General features: G+C 45.3%; 1 protein-coding gene across 7 annotated transcripts in view; it reads left to right on the top strand.

Annotated features, from left to right (window-relative positions):
* LOC139555982 (ryanodine receptor 3-like) overlaps positions 1 to 25804 on the top strand; it is a 218236-nt gene that overhangs the window by 74943 nt on the left and 117489 nt on the right. For all 7 annotated transcript variants that reach the window (XR_011671046.1, XM_071369419.1, XM_071369416.1 and 4 more), the window contains 7 exons: positions 263 to 430; positions 4467 to 4588; positions 9595 to 9778; positions 10374 to 10509; positions 16946 to 17041; positions 17463 to 17581; positions 22547 to 22680. Coding sequence is in view for 6 of the 7 variants with exons in the window: in XM_071369419.1 (XP_071225520.1) it covers positions 263 to 430; positions 4467 to 4588; positions 9595 to 9778; positions 10374 to 10509; positions 16946 to 17041; positions 17463 to 17581; positions 22547 to 22680 (959 nt within the window). In the remaining variant the exon portion in view is untranslated. The remainder of the gene's footprint in view (positions 1 to 262; positions 431 to 4466; positions 4589 to 9594; positions 9779 to 10373; positions 10510 to 16945; positions 17042 to 17462; positions 17582 to 22546; positions 22681 to 25804) is intronic.

Raw genomic sequence — 25804 nt, 5'->3', positions numbered from 1 at the left:
CCTGCTGGTCTATAGCTACTCTCTGCTGTACTCGGCAGCCTGAAGCTATCTCTGATGAGGCCTGAATGGGCTCTGTGTGTGTGTGTGTGTGTGTGTGTGTGTGTGTGTGTGTGTGTGTGTGTGTGTGTGTGTGTGTGTGTGTGTGTGTGTGTGTGTATGTGTGCGTGTGCGTGTGTGCCACATGTGTATATGCATGTGTGCGCATACACGTTTGCGTGTGTCTGTTTGTGTGTATGCCTGCGTGTGTGTCTCTCTCCCACAGGAAAAGATTGAGTCTGGTACAAAGAACCGGGACATTGAAGGCATGGGAGTAGCAGAGATCAAGTACGGAGACTCAGCCTGCTTCGTCATGCATGTGGCTACAGGGCTGTGGTTGTCCTACCAGACGCCTGACGCTAAAGCCTCCCGTATAGGACCCCTCAAGAGAAGGGTGAGTTATTATACTGGTTCACTGTTCTAATAGTGTGGATAAATCGTCAAAATGTGGTCCTTTCAACGACTTTGCGTTTGAATAATAATTTAATAATGTACCAAGGCTACTTTCATTACAAAGTTGTCTTTTACATAATTATAAACTTGTCCCTGTCATGTAGCTACTCTATCATGACTTTGGCAAGCAGAAGGAGTGTGTCTGGCCAATGAAATCACTTTAAGTAGTGGGTCAGCGTAGGGATTGGGTAGACCCAGGTTCTCTTTCAGCAGGATAACCAGGAAGTCGTCACCATAATCAGATTATCACATTAGTGAATATTCATGACTTTATACTACTGTAAGTAGTGGGATAATCTAGTGTGGATATTGGGACAGACTGTAGATGAAACCAGAGTCCCCATAATGAGAGGACTTTATACAGAGGATTAGACGTTAGTGTCATAGCTTCCCACTGTGAGTCACATCTTACCAGCTGGCGTGTTGTCAAGGCCTCCTGGCCCGTGAGCAGAACAGAGGTTTGTTGTCTCTGGATGCCTTCCCAGGATGCGCTGCATTCCATCCAGCGGAGAGAGAGAGAGAGAGAGAGAGGAGAGGGAGACAGGGTAAAGTCTAGTCTACGGATAGGGGATGAGGGAGAGAGAGAGAGAGAGGAGAGGGAGACAGGGTATAGTCTAGTCTACGGATAGGGGATGAGGGAGAGAGAGAGAGAGGAGAGGGAGACAGGGTATAGTCTAGTCTACGGATAGGGGATGAGGGAGAGAGAGAGAGAGGAGAGGGAGACAGGGTATAGTCTAGTCTACGGATAGGGGATGAGGGAGAGAGAGAGAGAGGAGAGGGAGACAGGGTAAAGTCTAGTCTACGGATAGGGGATGAGGGAGAGAGAGAGAGAGGAGAGGGAGACAGGGTATAGTCTAGTCTACGGATAGGGGATGAGGGAGAGAGAGAGGAGAGGGAGACAGGGTATAGTCTAGTCTACGGATAGGGGATGATGGAGAGAGAGAGAGAGGAGAGGGAGACAGGGTATAGTCTAGTCTACGGATAGGGGATGAGGGAGAGAGAGAGAGAGAGAGAGGAGAGGGAGACAGGGTATAGTCTAGTCTACGGATAGGGGATGAGGGAGAGAGAGAGAGAGAGGAGAGGGAGACAGGGTAAAGTCTAGTCTACGGATAGGGGATGAGGGAGAGAGAGAGAGAGAGGAGAGGGAGACAGGGTATAGTCTAGTCTACGGATAGGGGATGAGGGAGAGAGAGAGAGAGAGGAGAGGGAGACAGAGTCTAGTCTACGGATAGGGGATGAGGGAGAGAGAGAGAGAGGAGAGGGAGACAGGGTAAAGTCTAGTCTACGGATAGGGGATGAGGGAGAGAGAGAGAGAGAGAGGGAGACAGGGTATAGTCTAGTCTACGGATAGGGGATGAGGGAGAGAGAGAGAGAGAGGAGAGGGAGACAGGGTATAGTCTAGTCTACGGATAGGGGATGAGGGAGAGAGAGAGAGAGGAGAGGGAGACAGGGTAAAGTCTAGTCTACGGATAGGGGATGAGGGAGAGAGAGAGAGAGAGGAGAGGGAGACAGGGTATAGTCTAGTCTACGGATAGGGGATGAGGGAGAGAGAGAGAGAGAGGAGAGGGAGACAGGGTATAGTCTAGTCTACGGATAGGGGATGAGGGAGAGAGAGAGAGAGAGGAGAGAGAGACAGGGTAAAGTCTAGTCTACGGATAGGGGATGAGGGAGAGAGTGAGAGAGAGGAGAGGGAGACAGGGTATAGTCTAGTCTACGGATAGGGGATGAGGGAGAGAGAGAGAGAGGAGAGGGAGACAGGGTATAGTCTAGTCTACGGATAGGGGATGAGGGAGAGAGAGAGAGAGAGGAGAGGGAGACAGGGTAAAGTCTAGTCTACGGATAGGGGATGAGGGAGAGAGAGAGAGAGGAGAGGGAGACAGGGTATAGTCTAGTCTACGGATAGGGGATGAGGGAGAGAGAGAGAGAGAGGAGAGGGAGACAGGGTATAGTCTAGTCTACGGATAGGGGATGAGGGAGAGAGAGAGAGAGAGGAGAGGGAGACAGGGTATAGTCTAGTCTACGGATAGGGGATGAGAGAGAGAGAGAGAGAGGAGAGGGAGACAGGGTATAGTCTAGTCTACGGATAGGGGATGAGGGAGAGAGAGAGAGAGAGGAGAGGGAGACAGGGTATAGTCTAGTCTACGGATAGGGGATGAGGGAGAGAGAGAGAGAGAGAGAGGAGAGGGAGACAGGGTATAGTCTAGTCTACGGATAGGGGATGAGGGAGAGAGAGAGAGAGGAGAGGGAGACAGGGTATAGTCTAGTCTACGGATAGGGGATGAGGGAGAGAGAGAGAGAGAGGAGAGGGAGACAGGGTATAGTCTAGTCTACGGATAGGGGATGAGGGAGAGAGAGAGAGAGAGAGGAGAGGGAGACAGGGTATAGTCTAGTCTACGGATAGGGGATGAGGGAGAGAGAGAGAGAGAGAGAGAGAGAGAGAGGAGACAGGGTATGAATTGAAATTTAATTGAATTGAATTGAGAGAGGAGAAGGAGACAGGGTATAGTCTAGTCTACGGATAGGGGATGAGGGAGAGAGAGAGAGAGAGGAGAGGGAGACAGGGTATAGTCTAGTCTACGGATAGGGGATGAGGGAGAGAGAGAGAGAGAGAGGAGAGGGAGACAGGGTATAGTCTAGTCTACGGATAGGGGATGAGGGAGAGAGAGAGAGAGAGAGAGAGAGGAGACAGGGTATAGTCTAGTCTATGGATAGGGGATGAGGGAGAGAGAGAGAGAGAGGAGAGAGAGACAGGGTATAATTTTTCGATATGTATACTTTGACAATGTAAGTAATAATAACTTGCCATGTCAATAAAGTCAATTGAATTGAATTGAATTGACAGGGTATAGTCTAGTCTACGGATAGGGGATGAGGGAGAGAGAGAGAGAGAGAGAGGAGAGGGAGAGAGGGTATAGTCTAGTCTACGGATAGGGGATGAGGGAGAGAGAGAGAGAGAACGGTGACGATGAGAAAGGGAGAACGATTGGAATAGTGAGGGAAAGAGAAAGAGGGGGGAGAGAAAGAGGGGGGGAGGGAAGGAGTACTGAGAGCGATGGGGGAGCCAGGAGTTGATCTCCACTCTCTCAGAAAAGCTAACTGTCACTAACTGTCACCATCCTTCTCTCATTATCACGTCTAAATGAGTTCCTCGTGTGTCCTGACTTATCCTGGGGGAGGGAGAACTCACAGCCCAGGCAGCTACTCTTACACCTTGCTTGATTGGGTGTGATATCATACTTTACATTGGCTAATACCAGAGGTGACACTGATACTAGTGACAATAAATGACAGGGGACACATTTTAGATTCTCTATCAACGTGCACCTTCTACTCTGTAGTTAAATGGAATGCTGTATTTATTGTTTATCAGATGTAATTGAATGCTGTATTTATTGTTTATCAGATGTAATTGAATGCTGTATTTATTGTTTATCAGATGTAATTGAATGCTGTATTTATTGTTTATCAGATGTAATTGAATGCTGTATTTATTGGTTATCAGATGTAATTGTCCACATCCAGGGGTCGGCAGAGCCAGGGTTGATTCATTTCTGGAGGCTTGGCAGTGTACAGGATGTCTCTGTTTTGTTGTACTGTGTATACTGCTTAAACCCAGAGTTGTGTATGTTAGGGTAATGTCTGAGTTGTGTATGTTAGGGTAATGTCTGAGTTGTGTATGTTAGGGTAATGTCTGAGTTGTGTATGTTAGGGTAATGTCTGAGATGTGTATGTTAGGGTAATGTCTGAGTTGTGTTTGTTAGGGTAATGTCTGAGTTGTGTATGTTAGGGTAATGTCTGAGTTGTGTATGTTAGGGTAATATCTGAGTTGTGTATGTTAGGGTAATGTATGAGTTGTGTATGTTAGGGTAATGTCTGAGTTGTGTATGTTAGGGTAATGTCTGAGTTGTGTATGTTATGGTAATATCTGAGTTGTGCTTGTTATGGTAATGTCTGAGTTGTGTTTGTCTCTGCTCCAGGCCTGTCTGCATGCTGAGGGTCACATGGACGACGGTCTGACCCTTCAGCGTTGTCAACACGAGGAGGCGCGGGCTGTACGCATCATCAGGAACACCACAGTCCTCTTCAGCCACTTCATCAAGTACGTAGGGCTCACCTGTATGTCCAGAGGGCTCACCTGTATGTCTAGAGGGCTCACCTGTATGAGAGGGCTCACCTGTATGTCCAGAGGGCTCACCTGTATGTCCAGAGGGCTCACCTGTATGTCTAGAGGGCTCACCTGTATGTCTAGAGGGCTCACCTGTATGTCCAGAGGGCTCACCTGTATGTCTAGAGGGCTCACCTGTATGAGAGGGCTCACCTGTATGTCCAGAGGGCTCACCTGTATGTCCAGAGGGCTCACCTGTATGTCCAGAGGGCTCACCTGTATGTCCAGAGGGCTCACCTGTATGTCTAGAGGGCTCACCTGTATGTCTAGAGGGCTCACCTGTATGTCCAGAGGGCTCACCTGTATGTCTAGAGGGCTCACCTGTATGTCTAGAGGGCTCACCTGTATGTCCAGAGGGCTCACCTGTATGTCCAGAGGGCTCACCTGTATGTCCAGAGGGCTCACCTGTATGTCTAGAGGGCTCACCTGTATGTCCAGAGGGCTCACCTGTATATCCAGAGGGCTCACCTGTATGTCCAGAGGGCTCACCTGTATGTCTAGAGGGCTCACCTGTATGAGGGCTCACTTGTATGTCCAGAGGGCTCACCTGTATGTCTAAAGGGCTCACCTGTATGTCTAGAGGGCTCACCTGTATGAGAGGGCTCACCTGTATGTCCAGAGGGCTCACCTGTATGTCCAGAGGGCTCACCTGTATGTCCAGAGGGCTCACCTGTATGTCCAGAGGGCTCACCTGTATGTCCAGAGGGCTCACCTGTATGTCTAGAGGGCTCACCTGTATGTCTAGAGGGCTCACCTGTATGTCTAGAGGGCTCACCTGTATGTCTAGAGGGCTCACCTGTATGTCTAGAGGGCTCACCTGTATGTCCAGAGGGCTCACCTGTATGTCTAGAGGGCTCACCTGTATGTCCAGAGGGCTCACCTGTATGTCTAGAGGGCTCACCTGTATGTCCAGAGGGCTCACCTGTATGTCTAGAGGGCTCACCTGTATGTCCAGAGGGCTCACCTGTATGTCTAGAGGGCTCACCTGTATGTCTACAGGGCTCACCTGTATGTGCAGAGGGCTCACCTGTATGTCTACAGGGCTCACCTGTATGTCTAGAGGGCTCACCTGTATGTCCAGAGGGCTCACCTGTATGTCTAGAGGGCTCACCTGTATGTCTAGAGGGCTCACCTGTATGTCTAGAGGGCTCACCTGTATGTCTAGAGGGCTCACCTGTATGTCCAGAGGGCTCACCTGTATGTCTAGAGGGCTCACCTGTATGTCTAGAGGGCTCACCTGTATGTCCAGAGGGCTCACCTGTATGTCCAGAGGGCTCACCTGTATGTCTAGAGGGCTCACCTGTATGTCCAGAGGGCTCACCTGTATGTCTAGAGGGCTCACCTGTATGTCCAGAGGGCTCACCTGTATGTCCAGAGGGCTCACCTGTATGTCCAGAGGGCTCACCTGTATGTCTAGAGGGCTCACCTGTATGTCTAGAGGGCTCACCTGTATGTCTAGAGGGCTCACCTGTATGTCCAGAGGGCTCACCTGTATATCCAGAGGGCTCACCTGTATGTCCAGAGGGCTCACCTGTATGTCTAGAGGGCTCACCTGTATGTCTAGAGGGCTCACCTGTATGTCCAGAGGGCTCACCTGTATGTCTAGAGGGCTCACCTGTATGTCTAGAGGGCTCACCTGTATGTCTAGAGGGCTCACCTGTATGCCAGAGGGCTCACCTGTATGTCCAGAGGGCTCACCTGTATGTCCAGAGGGCTCACCTGTATGTCCAGAGGGCTCACCTGTATGTCTAGAGGGCTCACCTGTATGTCTAGAGGGCTCACCTGTATGTCTAGAGGGCTCACCTGTATGTCCAGAGGGCTCACCTGTATGTCTAGAGGGCTCACCTGTATGTCCAGAGGGCTCACCTGTATGTCTAGAGGGCTCACCTGTATGTCCAGAGGGCTCACCTGTATGTCCAGAGGGCTCACCTGTATGTCTAGAGGGCTCACCTGTATGTCTAGAGGGCTCACCTGTATGTCTAGAGGGCTCACCTGTATGTCTAGAGGGCTCACCTGTATGTCTAGAGGGCTCACCTGTATGTCTAGAGGGCTCACCTGTATGTCCAGAGGGCTCACCTGTATGTCTAGAGGGCTCACCTGTATGTCCAGAGGGCTCACCTGTATGTCTAGAGGGCTCACCTGTATGTCCAGAGGGCTCACCTGTATGTCCAGAGGGCTCACCTGTATGTCTAGAGGGCTCACCTGTATGTCTAGAGGGCTCACCTGTATGTCTAGAGGGCTCACCTGTATGTCTAGAGGGCTCACCTGTATGTCCAGAGGGCTCACCTGTATGTCTAGAGGGCTCACCTGTATGTCTAGAGGGCTCACCTGTATGTCCAGAGGGCTCACCTGTATGTCCAGAGGGCTCACCTGTATGTCTAGAGGGCTCACCTGTATTTCCAGAGGGCTCACCTGTATGTCCAGAGGGCTCACCTGTATGTCCAGAGGGCTCACCTGTATGTCCAGAGGGCTCACCTGTATGTCCAGAGGGCTCACCTGTATGTCCAGAGGGCTCACCTGTATGTCTAGAGGGCTCACCTGTATGTCTAGAGGGCTCACCTGTATGTCTAGAGGGCTCACCTGTATGTCCAGAGGGCTCACCTGTATATCCAGAGGGCTCACCTGTATGTCCAGAGGGCTCACCTGTATGTCCAGAGGGCTCACCTGTATGTCTAGAGGGCTCACCTGTATGAGAGGGCTCACCTGTATGTCCAGAGGGCTCACCTGTATGTCTAGAGGGCTCACCTGTATGTCTAGAGGGCTCACCTGTATGAGAGTGCTCACCTGTATGTCCAGAGGGCTCACCTGTATGTCCAGAGGGCTCACCTGTATGTCCAGAGGGCTCACCTGTATGTCCAGAGGGCTCACCTGTATGTCCAGAGGGCTCACCTGTATGTCTAGAGGGCTCACCTGTATGTCTAGAGGGCTCACCTGTATGTCTAGAGGGCTCACCTGTATGTCTAGAGGGCTCACCTGTATGTCTAGAGGGCTCACTTGTATGTCTAGAGGGCTCACCTGTATGTCCAGAGGGCTCACCTGTATGTCTAGAGGGCTCACCTGTATGTCCAGAGGGCTCACCTGTATGTCTAGAGGGCTCACCTGTATGTCCAGAGGGCTCACCTGTATGTCTAGAGGGCTCACCTGTATGTCCAGAGGGCTCACCTGTATGTCTAGAGGGCTCACCTGTATGTCTAGAGGGCTCACCTGTATGTGCAGAGGGCTCACCTGTATGTCTACAGGGCTCACCTGTATGTCTAGAGGGCTCACCTGTATGTCCAGAGGGCTCACCTGTATGTCTAGAGGGCTCACCTGTATGTCTAGAGGGCTCACCTGTATGTCTAGAGGGCTCACCTGTATGTCTAGAGGGCTCACCTGTATGTCCAGAGGGCTCACCTGTATGTCTAGAGGGCTCACCTGTATGTCCAGAGGGCTCACCTGTATGTCTAGAGGGCTCACCTGTATGTCCAGAGGGCTCACCTGTATGTCTAGAGGGCTCACCTGTATGTCTAGAGGGCTCACCTGTATGTCCAACATGGACAGGTTGAATGAGGAGAATGGCCCTGTTTTCCAGTTACTATGGATTGTGATACTGTGTGTTGGTTAATGTGTATATTGTGGTACTGTGTGTTGGTTAATGTGTATTATGTGGTACTGTGTATCGGTTAATGTGTATATTGTGGTACTGTGTGTCGATTAATGTGTATATTGTGGTACTGTGTATCGGTTAATGTGTATATTGTGGTACTGTGTATCGGTTAATGTGTATATTGTGGTACTGTGTGTTGGTTAATGTGTATTGAGTTGTGATGTGATGAGCTAATTTGGGCTTAAAAAAGGGATACTTTGAGAGTTTGGTCATTTTTGTTATACCTCCCCAGAGTCAGATGAACTCATGGATACCATTTTTATGTCTCTGTGTGTCCTGTACGAAGGAAGTTAGAGGTAGTGCAATGCCTGGAAGTCTATGGGTGTCTACTAGCGTGCTAAAACTACCTCTAACTTCCTTTATACTGGACACAGAGACATAAAAATGGTATCCACAAGTACATCTGACTCTGGGGAAGGTAGATAAAGGGCCTCATTGCCAAAATCTCAAAATCTCCCTTTAAAGCAGGATCATACATCAGTGGTTCTTATCTTGATTTATACTGAATACCAAGATGATTCAAATGAACTGACACAAAAGAGATCCAATCGCAGTTGCAATTTTCCTGCTTTTCTGTGATCAGGCACATCAAATTAGCCTACAGATGGGTTCACGTCTAGTGGATGATATGGGTGATGGTCTGCTGTAGAACTTGCGTGATGTAATTTAAGACAATTGTGGAAGGATGCTATTAATGTAGCGTATTATCAGTGCAGTCAATTGGCTTTATGTCGCTCTCTTTTTCCCACTCTCTCTCTATCTCTCTCTTCCTCTTTCCCGTCTCCCTCCCTGCCCCTGCCCCTCTCCCTCTCCCCGCCCCTCTCTCTCTCTTCCTCTTTCCCGTTTCCCTCCCTGCCCCTCTCTCTGCCCCTCTCTATCTCTCTCTCTCTTCCTCTTTCCCGTCTCCCTCCCCGCCCCTCTCTCTCTCTTCCTCTTTCCCGTTTCCCTCCCTGCCCCTCTCCCTCTCCCCGCCCTCTCTCTCTCTTCCTCTTTCCCGTCTCCCTCCCTGCCCCTCTCCCTCTCCCCGCCCCTCTCTCCCCACACCCTCTTTCTCACCTCTCTCCACCTCTCCTCCCTCCCTCCCTGCCCCTCTCTCTGCCCCTCTCTCTACCTTCTTCTCTGCTTGCCCCTCTCTCTACCTCCCTTCCCTCTCCACCTATCTCTCCCCGTCCCCCCACCTCTCTCCCCACACCCTCTTTCTCACCTCCCTCCATCTCCATTCCCTCTCTCTCACCCCCTCCACCTCTCTCTCACCCTCTCTCCCTCTCTCCTCCCTCCCTCCCCTCTCCTCTAGGGGTCTGGACAGTATAGGAAGGAATAAGAACGTGGAGGTGTCTCTGCCTAACTTTGACGAGGTGTTGCAGACTCTGGATGATCTGATTGAGTACTTCAAACAGCCCGACTCAGAGCTGGAACACGAGGAGAAACAGACTCTGCTGAGATCTCTCATCAAACGACAGGACCTCTTCAAAGAGGAGGTGAGCTCCCAGGGCTCCGGGACCTCAGGTTTAATGAGGGTTAAAGGATCACGTTTGACTGCTTCGTAGCCGTAGTACTTGTCCGCCTGCCAAGTTGTAACTTTTTTCAGTGTACAGTTTCTTTTTTTTTTTTTTTGCAGGTTCCTGAAACATTAGCATTTCAAAATACAGAGGCAATTAGCAAGCAAGCAGAAGCCTCATTTTATATTCTCCAACCTGAAAGAGACTCTACTGCATATGCAAATGCATCTCTTTTCATGTAGGAAGTTCTAGGAACATGCACCACTGTGATGGACTCATACAACGTCTCATTATAGCACCCTAATAACTATATAGTGCACTACTTCTGATCAGGGTCCATAAAGCTCTGGTCAAATATAGTACACTACTTCTGACCAGGGTCCATAAATCTCTGGTCAAATATAGTGCACTACTTCTGATCAGGGTCCATAAAGCTCTGGTCAAATATAGTACACTACTTCTGACCAGGGTCCATAAATCTCTGGTCAAATATAGTGCACGACATAGTGAATAGGGTTATTTTGGGGATGCAGCCCTTGTATGACCACCCCGGTGTGTTGTGCGTGTGTTTCAGGGCATGCTGACACTGCTGGTGATGTGCATCGACCGGCTCAACCTGTACAACAGCGCCGCCCACTTTGGAGAGCATGCTGGGGAAAAGGCTGGGGCGGCATGGAAGAACATCCTCAACCTACTCTACCAACTACTGGGTAAGAGAGACTTAGGGTGATGGATGCACACAGGAACACACATACACACAGGAACACACACACACACTCACACACACACACACACACACACACACTCACACACATACACACAGGAACACACATACACACAGGAACACACATACACACAGGAACACACATACACACACTCACACACACACACACACACACACACACACTCACACACATACACACAGGAACACACATACACACAGGAACACACATACACACAGGAACACACACACACACACACACACACACACACACACACACACACACACACACACACACACTCACACACACACTCACACACATACACACACTCACACAGGAACACACACACCTACACCCACTCACACACATACACACAGGAACACACACACACCTACACACACTCACACACATACACACAGGAACACACACACACCTCCCTGAGCCCCATTTGGAGAGCAGATCTGTTGACAGGACTGACATCTCAGTTATTTTGTGGTCAGTCACAGGGGAGAGAGAGAAGAGAAATAGAGAAAGAGAGAGACAGAGATAAAGAGAAAGAGAGAAATAGACAGATAGACAGAGAGAGACAGAGAGAGACAGAGAGAGACAGAGAGAGAAAGAGACAGAGAGAAAGAAAGAGAGAGAGAGAGACAGAGAGACATAGAGAAAGAGACAGAGAGAAAGAAACAGAGAGACAGAGAGACAGAGACAAGAGAGACAGAGAGAGAAAGAGAAGGGATGAAGCTTCATCACATGAATAAAAGTGTGACCGGTTCTTAACACCCTATCCTGTCTGCCTTCTGGGTACAGTGATGTCATGATGAAGTGTTGAGGCACCCCATTCGTCCCAAATAGCACCCTATTCCCTATGCAGTGCACTAGTTTTTACCACAGCCCATAGGCATACAGTGGGGCAAAAAAGTATTTAGTCAGCCACCAATTGTGCAAGTTCTCCCACTTAAAAAGATGAGAGAGGCCTGTAACTTTCATCATAGGTACACTTCAACTATGACAGACGAAATGAGGGAAAAAAATCCAGAAAATCACATTGTAGGATTTTTTATGAATTTATTTGCAAATGATGGTGGAAAATAAGTATTTGGTCAATAACAAAAGTTTATCTCAATACTTTGTTATATACCCTTTGTTGGCAATGACAGAGGTCAAACGTTTTCTATAAGTCTTCACAAGGTTTTCACACACTGTTGCTGGTATTTTGGCCCATTCCTCCATGCAGATCTCCTCTAGAGCAGTGATGTTTTGGGGCTGATGCTGGGCAACACAGACTTTCAACTCCCTCCAAAGATGTTCTATGGGGTTGAGATCTGGAGACTGGCTAGGCCACTCCAGGACCTTGAAATGCTTCTTACGAAGCCACTCCTTCGTTGCCCGGGCGGTGTGTTTGGGATCATTGTCATGCTGAAAGACCCAGCCACGTTTTATCTTCAATGCCCTTGCTGATGGAAGGAGGTTTTCACTCAAAATCTCACGATACATGGCCCCATTCATTATTTCCTTTACACGGATCAGTCGTCCTGGTCCCTTTGCAGAAAAACAGCCCCAAAGCATGATGTTTCCACCCCCATGCTTCACAGTAGGTATGGTGTCCTTTGGATGCAACTCAGCATTCGTTGTCCTCCAAACACGACGAGTTGAGTTTTTACCAAAAAGTTATATTTTGGTTTCATCTGACCATATGACATTCTCCCAATCTTCTTCTGGATCATCCAAATGCTCTCTAGCAAACTTCAGACGGGCCTGGACATGTACTGGCTTAAGCAGGGGGACACGTCTTGCACTGCAGGATTTGAGTCCCTGGCGGCGTAGTGTGTTACTGATGGTAGGCTTTGTTACTTTGGTCCCAGCTCTCTGCAGGTCATTCACTAGGTCCCCCCGTGTGGTTCTGGGATTTTTGCTCACCGTTCTTGTGATCATTTTGACCCCACGGGGTGAGATCTTGCGTGGAGCCCCAGATCGAGGGAGATTATCAGTGGTCTTGTATGTCTTCCATTTCCTAATAATTGCTCCCACAGTTGATTTCTTCAAACCAAGCTGCTTACCTATTGCAGATTCAGTCTTCCCAGCCTGGTGCAGGTCTACAATTTTGTTTCTGGTGTCCTTTGACAGCTCTTTGGTCTTGGCCATAGTGGAGTTTGGAGTGTGACTGTTTGAGGTTGTGGACAGGTGTCTTTTATACTGATAACAAGTTCAAACAGGTGCCATTAATACAGGTAACGAGTGGAGGACAGAGGAGCCTCTTAAAGACGAAGTTACAGGTCTGTGAGAGCCAGAAATCTTGCTTGTTTGTAGGTGACCAAATACTTATTTTCCACCATAATTTGCAAATAAATTCATTAAAAATCCTACAATGTGATTTTCTGGATTGTTTTTTCTCATTTTGTCTGTCATAGTTGAAGTGTACCTATGATGAAAATTACAGGCCTTTCTCATCTTTTTAAGTGGGAGAACTTGCACAATTGGTGGCTGACTAAATACCCCACTGTATATACGAATGACCCCTTAAAAAGTTTCAGTATGTGTTGTCCACCTTTTGTTGTGTTGATGTCCTAGAAACAGGCCCATGGTTTTAACAAGTTCCTCTCAGTTCACCTTGACCTCACTCATATTCATCAGGTGTTCTTCCACACAATAACCCACAACGGGTCACCATGAAGACTGCCAGTGCCTCCCTTTTTTCAGTGCAGTCTGCTGAGAGAGAGAGCGAGAGAGAGAGAAAGGGAATGAGAGAGAGAGAGGGGAGTGTTTTAGAATGTTGTACAGTAGAGTGTTGTGTAGTAGAGTGTTCTATAGTAGAGTGTTGTACAGTAGAGTGTTCTATAGTAGAGTGTTGTGTAGTAGAGTGTTCTATAGTATAGTATTGTACAGTAGAGTGTTCTATAGTAGAGTGTTGTGTAGTAGAGTGTTGTGTAGTAGAGTGTTGTATAGTAGAGTGTTGTATAGTAGAGTGTTCTATAGTATAGTATTGTACAGTAGAGTGTTGTGTTGTGTAGTAGAGTGTTGTGTAGTAGAGTGTTCTATAGTAGAGTGTTGTATAGTAGAGTGTTGTATAGTAGAGTGTTGTGTAGTAGAGTGTTTTGTAGTAGAGTGTTCTATAGTATAGTATTGTACAGTAGAGTGTTGTGTAGTAGAGTGTTGTGTAGTAGAGTGTTCTATAGTAGAGTGTTCTATAGTAGAGTGTTCTATAGTATAGTATTGTACAGTAGAGTGTTGTGTAGTAGAGTGTTGTGTAGTAGAGTGTTGTATAGTATTGTACAGTAGAGTGTTGTGTAGTAGAGTGTTGTATAGTAGAGTGTTGTATAGTATTGTACAGTAGAGTGTTGTGTAGTAGAGTGTTGTATAGTAGAGTGTTGTATAGTGTTGTATAGTAGAGTGTTGTATAGTAGAGTGTTGTATAGTATTGTACAGTAGAGTGTTGTGTAGTAGAGTGTTGTATAGTAGAGTGTTGTATAGTATTGTGTTGTATAGTAGAGTGTTGTATAGTAGAGTGTTGTATAGTATTGTACAGTAGAGTGTTGTGTAGTAGAGTGTTGTACAGTAGAGTGTTGTGTAGTAGAGTGTTGTATAGTAGAGTGTTGTGTAGTAGAGTGTTGTATAGTAGAGTGTTGTATAGTAGAGTGTTGTATAGTATTGTACAGTAGAGTGTTGTGTAGTAGAGTGTTGTAGAGTGTTGTGTAGTAGAGTGTTATATAGTAGAGTGTTGTATAGTAGAGTGTTGTATAGTATTGTATGGTAGAGTGTTGTACAGTAGAGTGTTGTGTAGTAGAGTGTTCTATAGTAGAGTGTTGTATAGTAGAGTGTTGTGTAGTAGGGTGTTCTATAGTAGAGGGTTGTATAGTGTTGTATAGTAGAGTGTTGTATAGTAGAGTGTTGTATAGTGTTGTATAGTAGAGTGTTGTATAGTAGAGTGTTGTATAGTAGAGTGTTGTGTAGTAGAGTGTTGTATAGTATATTGTTCTATAGTAGAGTGTTGTGTAGTAGAGTATTGTGTAGTAGAGTGTTGTGTAGTAGAGTGTTGTGTAGTAGAGGGTTGTATAGTAGAGTGTTGTGTAGTAGAGTGTTGTATAGTAGAGTGTTCTATAGTAGAGTGTTGTATAGTAGAGTGTTGCATAGTAGAGGGTTGTATAGTAGAGTATTGTATAGTAGAGTATTGTATAGTAGAGTGTTGTATAGTAGAGTGTTGTATAGTGTTGTGTAGTGTTGTATAGTAGAGTGTTGTATAGTAGAGTGTTGTATAGTAGAGTATTGTATAGTAGAGTGTTGTATAGTAGAGTGTTGTATAGTAGAGTGTTGTATAGTTGAGTATTGTATAGTGTTGTGTAGTGTTGTATAGTAGAGTGTTGTATAGTAGAGTGTTGTATAGTAGAGTATTGTATAGTGTTGTGTAGTGTTGTATAGTAGAGTATTGTATAGTGGTGTATAGTAGAGTGTTGTATAGTAGAGTATTGTATAGTGTTGTGTAGTGTTGTATAGTAGAGTATTGTAGAGTGTTGTATAGCATAGCATTGTATAGTATAGTGCTGTACAGTAGAGTGTTGTGTAGTAGAGTGTTGTATAGTAGATTGTTGTATAGTATAGTGTTGTATAGTAGAGTATTGTATAGTGTTGTGTTGTGTAGTAGATTGCTGTATAGTAGAGTATTGTATATTAGAGTGGTGTATATTAGTGTTGTGTAGTAGGGTGTTGTAAAGATTTCCAACTTGGTTTCATCAGACCAGAGAATCTTGTTTCCTTTAGGTGCCATTTGGCAAACTCCAATTGGGCTGTCATGTGCCTTTTACTGAGTAATGGGCTTTTTGGTACCCTTCCCCAGATCTGTGCCTCGACACAATCCTGTCTCGGAGCTCTACGGACAATTTGGTTTTTGGCTTGGCTTGGTTTTTGCTCTGACATTCACTGTCAACTGTGGGACCTTAAATAGACAGGCGTGTGTCTTTCCAAATCATGTCAAATCAATGTAATTTACCACAAGTGGACTAAAAATAAGTTGTAGAAACATCTCAAGGATGATCAATGGAAACAGGATGCACCGGAGCTCAATTTCAAGTCTTATAGCAAAGGGCCTGAATACTTATGTAATAAGAACTGTATGTTTTTTATGTTTAATACATTTGCTAAAATGTCTCAAATCCAGCTTTTGCTCTGTTATTATGGGGTGTTGTGTGTAAATTGATGAGGAAAAAATGTATTTAATACATTTTTTAATAAGTCTGTAACAAAATGCTGAAAAGGGGAAGGAGTCGGTCAAACATAGACAAGTGGTTTAGACGTGGATGTAGAAAGGAAACTCTCTTTTGCCTCGACGTCTCTCTCTTCACCCTCTCACCCCTCTCACCCTCTCACCCCTCTGCAATGGCTGCATTGCCCTTTCATCCCTATCATTCCTCACCCCTCTCTCTTTTCCCTTACCTTTCTCTAGCCTCTCCAATCCATGGAAACATGAGCAACTGTACCCAGTTCTCCTCTTGACCTCACCCTTCCTCCCTGTCTCCCCCACATACCCCTCCTCACCCTTCCTCCCTGTCTCCCCCACATACCCCTCCTCTCCCTCTCCCTCCTCCACATGCCTCTCCTCACCCTCACCTTCCTCTCGCCCACACATACCCCTCCTCCCTGTCTCCCCCACATACCCCTCCTCACCCTCTCCTTCCTCTCGCCCCCACATACCCCTCCTCACCCTCTCCTTCCTCTCGCCCCCACATACCCCTCCTCACCCTCTCCTTCCTCTCGCCCCCACATACCCCTCCTCACCCTCTCCTTCCTCTCTCCCCCACATACCCCTCCTCACCCTCTCCTTCCTCTCGCCCCCACATACCCCTCCTCCCTGTCTCCCCCACATACCCCTCCTCACCCTCTCCTTCCTCTCTCCCCCACATACCCCTCCTCACCCTCTCCTTCCTCTCTCCCCCACATACCCCTCCTCACCCTCCTCACCCTCTCCTTCCTCTCACCCCCACATACCCTTCCTCCATGTCTCCCCCACATACCCCTCCTCTCCCTCTCCCTCCTCCACATGCCTCTCCTCACCCTCACCTTCCTCTCTCCCCCACATACCCTTCCTCCCTGTCTCCCCCACATACCCCTCCTCTCCCTCTCCCTCCTCCACATGCCTCTCCTCACCCTCACCTTCCTCTCTCCCCCACATACCCTTCCTCCCTGTCTCCCCCACATGTCCCTCCTCACCCTCTCCTTCATCTGTCCCCCACATGCCCCTCCTCACCCTCTCCTTCCTCTCGCCCCCACATACCCCTCCTCCCTGTCTCCCCCACATGCCTCTCCTCACCCCTCCTCACCCTCTCCTTCATCTATCCCCCACATACCCCTCCTCCACACCCCTCTTCAAAACTACTCCGTATCCCTCTGTGTCCTTCCTCTAACCCATCTAACTCTTCTTCTCTCTCTCCAGCCTCTCTGATCAAAGGGAACAGGAACAACTGCACCCAGTTCTCCAGGAACCTGGACTGGCTGGTCAGCAAGCTGGAGAGACTGGAGTCCTCCTCAGGTATACTGGACAGTGCATAGACATTTCACAGAGTTAACATTAACATATTGTCTATGGAATTGTTTGTTCATGTAGTCAAATGCCTCTATAGCGAGCTAATTTGGGGCTGCATGCGTCTAGTGTAAGTTGACCTGAGGCATGCTATGTACTGTAAGTAGTTATAGTGCTGTAATAAAGTAGTCATAACCTGTTATATACTCTAATGTCCCAGTCCCAATAGTGTGTTATAATAAACAAAAATGTTCCACTAGTTTTAGCCTGACTGTAATGAGTGTTTTCGCTCAGGTATCCTGGAGGTTCTCCACTGCATCCTGATAGAGTCTCCTGATTCAATTGTATTCTACTCTACTGTAGGTATCCTGGAGGTTCTCCACTATATTCTGAAAGTCTCCTGATTCAATTGTATTCTACTCTACTGTAGGTATCCTGGAGGTTCTCCACTGCATCCTGATAGAGTCTCCTGAAGCTCTGAACATCATCCAGAGAGGACACATCAAGTCCATCATCTCCCTGCTCTACAAACACGGACGCAACCACAAGGTCAGCAAAACAACACTTTACTGATTTTCTAATAAACTCCTTCTAAACGTTCTAATCACATTCTAAATGTTCTAAACACATTCTAAACGTTCTAACCACATTCTAAATGTTCTAAACACATTTAAAATGTTCTAACCTCATTCTAAACGTTCTAAACTCATTCTAAACGTTCTAAACTCATTCTAAACGTTCTAAACTCATTCTAAACGTTCTAAACACATTCTAAATGTTCTAACCACATTCTAAATGTTCTAACCACATTCTAAATGTTCTAAACACATTCTAAATGTTCTAACCACATTCTAAATGTTCTAACCACATTCTAAATGTTCTAAACACATTCTAAATGTTCTAAACTCATTATAAATGTTCTAAACACATTCTAAATGTTCTAAACTCATTATAAATGTTCTAACCACATTCTAAATGTTCTAAACACATTCTAAATGTTCTAAACACATTCTAAATGTTCTAACCACATTCTAAACTCATGCTGAACGTTCTAAACACATTCTAAATGTTCTAACCACATTCTAAATTTTCCAAACTCATTCTAAATGTTCTAAACACATTCTAAACGTTCTAAACTCATGCTGAACGTTCTAAACACATTCTAAATGTTCTAAATGTTATAATCACATTCTAAATGTTCTAAACACATTCTAGACACATTCTAAATGTTATAAATGTTCTAAACACATTCTAAATGTTATAATCACATTCTAAATGTTATAATCACATTCTAAATGTTATAATCACATTCTAAATGTTATAATCACATTCTAAATGTTCTAAACACATTCTAAATGTTCTAAACACATTCTAAATGTTATAATCACATTCTAAATGTTATAATCACATTCTAAATGTTATAATCACATTCTAAATGTTATAATCACATTCTAAATGTTCTAAACACATTATAAATGTTCTAAACTCATTATAAATGTTCTAACCACATTCTAAATGTTCTAAACACATTCTAAATGTTCTAAACACATTCTAAATGTTCTAACCACATTCTAAACTCATGCTGAACGTTCTAAACACATTCTAAATGTTCTAACCACATTCTAAATGTTCTAAACACATTCTAAACGTTCTAAACTCATGCTGAACGTTCTAAACACATTCTAAATGTTCTAAATGTTATAATCACATTCTAAATGTTCTAAACACATTCTAGACACATTCTAAATGTTATAAATGTTCTAAACACATTCTAAATGTTATAATCACATTCTAAATGTTATAATCACATTCTAAATGTTATAATCACATTCTAAATGTTATAATCACATTCTAAATGTTCTAAACACATTCTAAATGTTCTAAACACATTCTAAATGTTATAATCACATTCTAAATGTTATAATCACATTCTAAATGTTATAATCACATTCTAAATGTTATAATCACATTCTAAATGTTCTAAACACATTCTAAATGTTCTAATCACATTCTAAATGTTATAATCACATTCTAAATGTTATAATCACATTCTAAATGTTATAATCACATTCTAAATGTTCTAAACACATTCTAAACACATTCTAAATGTTCTAAACACATTCTAAATGTTATAATCACATTCTAAATGTTCTAATCACATTCTAAATGTTATAATCACATTCTAAATGTTATAATCACATTCTAAATGTTCTAAACACATTCTAAACACATTCTAAATGTTCTAAACACATTCTAAACACATTCTAAATGTTCTAAACACATTCTAAATGTTCTAAATATTTTAAACTCAGTGGCATATATTTTCAGTATGAGCAGTGCTTTGCCCTTTAATTTCTTTACTCCGAGGAGAGAGTAAACATGTATGTAAATATGTGGCTGTCACAGCTGTCAGCGTGGCAGCGTGATTTTAACAATAGCCTCGGGCTACATATCACATTACATTGTTTGAACATTCCTGCTACATGTTTTACATGCAGCGTTAAACTTGTCACCTAGCCCTGCTGGGTTAATTGGGTTAGCTGGGCATGCAGGAGCACATGCAGGGCCAGTCTGCGTCCTGAATGGCATCTTATTCCCTATGTAGTACGCAGTCTCGTAAACACCAGGTGTTGATCCATGCCATGGAATCCTATAGACTTTTAACAACCAATAAAGACATAGGGCATGCATGCCCCTCTAAGGGTTATTGGCATAGCATTGCTTACCCACTCAGGGAGGTAATGAAGTGTCTGTTTGTTGCTTAGCGGCATGTGTTATTGTTACACAGAACAAACCAGAGGATTATCACCTTCTGTATTTATGTGTGAAGTTTTTCAGTGGTGTGACACACTTATAGAACAGAGAGCGAGAGAGAGAGAGATAGATACTCAATGAAATGATCAAATATACAGACAACAAATTCCAATTGGCTATACTAAAACTCTTTAACATCATCCTTAGCTCTGGCATCTTCACCAATATTTGGAACCAAGGACTGATCACCCCAATCCACAAAGTGGAGACAAATTTGACCCCATTAACTACCGTGGGATATGCGTCAACATCAACCTTGGGAAAATCCTCTGCATTATAATTAACAGCAGACTCGTACATTTTCTCAGTGAAATAAATGTACTGAGCAAATGTCAAATTGGCTTTTTACCAAATTACCGTACAACAGACCATGTATTCACCCTGCACACCCTAATTGACAAACAAACAAACCAAAACAAAGGCAAAGTCTTCTCATGCTTTGTTGATTTCAAAAAAGCCTTCGACTCAATTTGGCACGAGGGTCTGCTAAACAAATTGATGGAAAGTGGTGTTGGGGGTAAAACATACGACATTTTAAAATCCATGTACACAAACAACAGGGCCGGGGGGGTGAGACAGGGATGCAGCTTAAAACCCACACTCTTCAACATAAATATCAACGAATTGACGCGGGCACTAGAAAAGTCTGCAGCACCCGGCCTCACCCTACTAGAATCTGAAGTCAAATGTCTACAGTTTGCTGATGATCTAGTGCTTCTGTCACCAACCAAGGAGGGCCTACAGCAGTACCTAGATATTCTGCACAGATTCTGCCAGACCTGGGCCCTGACAGTAAATCTCAGTAAGACCAAAATAATGGTGTTCCAAAAAAGGTCCAGTCGCCAGGACCACAAATACAAATTCCATCTAGACACCGTTGCCCTAGAGCACACATAAAACGATACATACCTTGGCCTAAACATCAGCGCCACAGGTAACTTCAACAAAGCTGTGAACGATCTGAGACAAGGCAAGAAGGGACTTCTATGCCATCAAAAGGACATACAATTCGACATCCCAATTAGGATCTGGCTAAAAATACTTGAATCAGTGATAGAACCCATTGCCCTTTATTGTTGTGAGGTCTGGGGTCCGCTCACCAACCAAGAATTCACTAAATGGGACAAACACCAAATTGAGACACTGCATGCAGAATTCTGCAAAAATATCCTCCGTGTACAACATAGAACACGAAATAATGCATGCAGAGCAGAATTGGGCCGATACCCGCTAATTATCAAAATCCAGAAAGAGACGTTAAATTCTACAACCACCTAAGAGGAAGCGATTCCCAAAGTCATCACCTACAGAGAGATGAACCTGGAGAAGAGTCCCCTAAGCAAGCTGGTCCTGGGGCTCTTTTCACAAAACAAACACACCCAAAAGAGCCCCAGGACAGCAACACAATTAGACCCAACCAAATCATGAGAAAACAAAAAGAGAATTACTTGACAAAAACTGAGCAAACTAGAATGCTATTGGGCCCTAAACAGAGAGTACACAGTGGCAGAATACCTGAGATAAACTCCCATATCTACTGGGTGAAATACCACAGTGTTCCATCACAGCAGCAAGATTTGTGACCCGTTGCCACAAGAAAACATCAACCAGTGAAGAACAAACACCATTGTAAATACAAGCTTATTTATTTTCCCTTTTGTACTTTAACCGTTTATACATCGTTACAACACTGTATATATACATAATATGACATTTGTAATGTCTTTATTCTTTTGAAACTTCTGTATGTGTAATGTTTACTGTTAATTTTTATAGTTTATTTCACTTTTGTATATTTTCTACCTCACTTGCTTTGGCAATGTTAACAGATGTTTCCCATGCCAATAAAGCCCCTTGAATTGAATTGAGATACAGAGAGACAAGAGAGACAGAGACAGAGACGGAGAGATGGAGAGACAGAGAGAGGGAGAGATACAGAGAGAAAGAGACAGAGAGAGAGAGACAGAGAGAAAGAGACAGAGAGAAAGAAAGAGAGAGAGAGAGACAGAGAGACATAGAGAAAGAGACAGAGAGAAAGAAACAGAGAGACAGAGAGACAGAGACAAGAGAGACAGAGAGAAAGAGAGAGAGAGAGAAGAGAGACAGAGAGACAGAGAGAGAAAGAGAAGGGATGAAGCGTGTGAAAAAGTGTGACCGGTTCTTAACACCCTATCCTGTCTGCCCTCTGGGTACAGTGATGTCATGATGAAGTGTTGAGGCACCAAATAGCACCCTATTCCCTATGTAGTGCACTAGTTTTTTACCACAGCCCATAGGACTCTGTTCAAAATAAATGCATATTGTCAGACAAGGGAGATTGTTAACACAAGTCAGAGGAATGTTCAAACCCTGATAACTGTATTAACAAAGAGCCAATTCCAGATGCTTTATCATTGACCTCTAACCTTGCTTTGTCATCTGACGATCACTGTAGAGAACAGGAGAGGTATAGACAAATGACCCCTTAAAAAGTGTCAGTATGTGTTGTCCACCTTTTGTTGTGTTGATGTCCTAGAAACAGGCCCATGGTTTTAACGAGTTCCTCTCAGTTCACCTTGACCTCACTCATATTCATCAGCTGTTCTTCCACACAATAACCCAAAACGGGTCACCATGAAGACTGCCAGTGCCTCCCTTTTTTCCATTCTTTCTCAATCCCATTGTTTGTCTCCTTCCCTCCCTCCCTCTATCTCTGTCTAGATCCTGGACGTCCTGTGTTCTCTATGTGTGTGTAACGGGGTGGCTGTGAGAGCCAATCAGAACCTCATCTGTGATCACCTGCTTCCCAAGAGAGACCTGCTCCTGCAGACACGATTGGTCAATGATGTTCAGAGGTAACAGGAAGTAGAAAGTGTTTGTAACTTATTTTTTTACTTATTTTGTACGTAATGTTGCTGCTGCCATCACTTATGACCGGAAACATCTTCTGGACGTCAGAACAGCAATTACTCACCACGAACTGGTAGAAGCTGTTTCCTTTAACGAGTCCAACGAGTCAGACGTGAAGGATATGCTGCTTTCCCGGGAACAAGCCCAAATCCCCGTCATTTGTGTCAAGAGAAGACAGAGAAAAAGGGGGCGGAGGTCGGACTGTCTTCTGAAAATTCGTAGGCGAGCGAGTAAACCCCCACTGACATCCGTTCTATTGGCCAACGTGCAATCATTGGAAAATAAAATCGATGACCTACGAGCAAGATTAAACTACTAATGGGACATTAAAAACTGCATTTCTTATTTTTTCAGTCGTGGTTAAACAACGACGTGAACAACATACAACTGGCAGGTTTTACACTGTATCGGCACAATAGAACAGCAGCCTCTGGTAAGACAAGGGGTGGAGGTCTATGTATATTTGTAAACAATAGCTGGTGCACAATATCTAAGGAAGTCTCGTGGTTTTGCTCGCCTGAGGTAGAGTATCTCATGATAAGCTGTAGACCACACTATCTACCTAGAGATTTTTCATCTGTATTTTTCGTAGCTGTCTACATACCACCACAGACCGATGCTGGTACTAACACCACACTCAATGAGCTGTATACCTGTCACTTTGTATAATGATAGGAGACAGGCGCAGGAACACACATTTTTTTCATTTTCTTCTTTACCCAAAATAGCGTACATCATGAACATGACGGGGACGAAGTCCAAAACAAACACGTATGTATATAACACAGGGCTGTAATCCAAACAAAGAGTGAGGTGTAAACCTCTAATAAATACACGTGACGAGACCTGTAATAAGTTACACTAACACGGTAACAGCCGATACAACAGAACACAGGTACTCACAAGACCAACGGACATGGAACAATAATCAACAAGGACAATGGGGAACAGAGGGCACATGTATACACATACTAATCAGGGGGAATGGGAACCAGGTGTGCGTAATGAGACAAGACAGTCCGGGGTTGGTGGTAATGAATCAAGTTCAGTGACGCCTAGAAGGCCGGTGACGTAGACCTCCGTGACAAATACCTCCATAAGCAAATAGGAAAACGCTCATCCAGAGGCGGCGCTTCTAGTGGACTTTAATGCCGACAGGGAAACTTAAATCAGTTTGACCAAATTTCTACCAGCATGTTACATGTGAAACCAGAGGGATAAAAACTCTAGACCACCTTTACTCCACGCACAGATACGTGTACAAAGCTCTCCCTCGCCCTCCATTTGGCAAATCTGACCATAATTCTATCCTCCCGATTCCCACTTACAAGCAAAAATTCAAGCAGGAAGCACCAGAAACGCAGTCAATAAAAAAATTGTCAGATGAAGCAGATGCTAAGCTACAGGACTGTTTTGCTAGCACAGACTGGAATATGTTCCGGGATTCTTCTGATCGCATTGAGCAGTACACCACATCAGTCATTGGCTTCAGCAATAAGTGCTTCGATGACATCGTCCCCACAGTGACTGTACGTACATACCCCAACCAGAAGCCATGGATTACAGGCAACATCCGCACTGAGCTAAAGGGTAGAATTGCCGCTTTCAAGGAGCGATACTCTAACCCAGAAACTTAGAAGAAATCCCGCTATGCCCTCCGACGAACCATCAAACAGGCAAAGCATCAATACAGGGCTAAGATCGAATCGTACTACACCGGCTCTGATGCTCGTCGGATGTGGCAGAGCTTGCAAACTATTACAGACTACAAAGGGAAGCACAGCCAAGAGCTGCCAAGTGACACGAGCATACCAAACGAGCTAAATTACTTCTATGCTCGCTTTGATGCAAGTAACACTGAAACATGCATGAGAGCGTTAGCTGTTTCGGACGACTGTGTGATCACACTTTTGGCAGCCGATGTGAGTAAGACCTTTAAACAGGTCAACATTCACAAAGCCGCGGGCCAGACGGATTACCAGGACGTGTACTGCGAGTATGCACTGACCAACTGGCAAGTGTCTTCACTGACATTTTCAACCTCTCCCTGTCCAAGTCTGTAATACCAACATGTTTTAAGCAGACCACCATAGTGCCTGTGCCCAAGAACACTAAAGTAACCTGCCTAAATGACTACCGACCCGTAGCACTCACGTCTGTAGCCCTGAAGTGCTTTGAAAGGCTTGTCATGGCTCACATCAACACCATTATCCCAGAAACACTAGACCCACTCCAATTTGCATACCGCCCTAACAGATCCACAGATGATGCAATCTCTATTGCACTCCACACTGCCCTTTCCCACCTGGACAAAAGGAACACCTATGTGAGAATGCTATTCATTGACTACAGCCCAGCGTTCAACACCATAGTGCCCTCAAATCTTATCACTAGGCTAAGGACCCTGGGACTAAACACCTCCCTCCGCAACTGGATCCTGGACTTCCTGGTGGGCCGCCCCCAGGTGGTAAGGGTAGGTAACAACACATCCGCCACGCTGATCCTCAACACGGGGGCCCCTCAGGGGTGCGTGCTCTGTCCCCTCCTGTACTCCCTGTTCACTCATGACTGCATGACCAGGCACGACTCCAACACCATCATTAAGTTTGCAGATGACACAACAGTGGTAGGCCTAATCACCGACAACGACGAGACAGCCTACAGGGAGGAGGTCAGAGACCTGGCCATGTGGTGCCAGGACAACTTCTCCCTCAACGTTATCAAGACATAGGAGATGATTGTGGACTACAGGAAAAGGAGGGCCGAGCACGCCCCCATTCTCATCGACGGGACTGTAGTAGAGCAGGTTGAGAGCTTCAAGTTCCTTGGTGTCCAATGCACCAACAAACTAACATGGTCCAAACACACCAAGACAGTCGTGAAGAGGGCACGACAAAACCTATTCCCCCTCAGGAGACTGAAAAAATTTGCCATGGGTCCTCAGATCCTCAAAAGGTTCTACAGCTGCACCATCAAGAGCATCCTGACTGGTTGCATCACTGCCTGGTATGGCAGCTGCTCAGCCTCCGACCGGCAGGCACTACAGAGGGTAGTGCGTACGGCCCAGTA

Source organism: Salvelinus alpinus, chromosome 27 (assembly GCF_045679555.1).
Source record: "Salvelinus alpinus chromosome 27, SLU_Salpinus.1, whole genome shotgun sequence".
Taxonomy (NCBI): Eukaryota; Metazoa; Chordata; class Actinopteri; order Salmoniformes; family Salmonidae; genus Salvelinus; species Salvelinus alpinus.
Note: the sequence above shows the minus strand (reverse complement) of the source record. Positions and strands in the feature narration are given on the sequence as shown.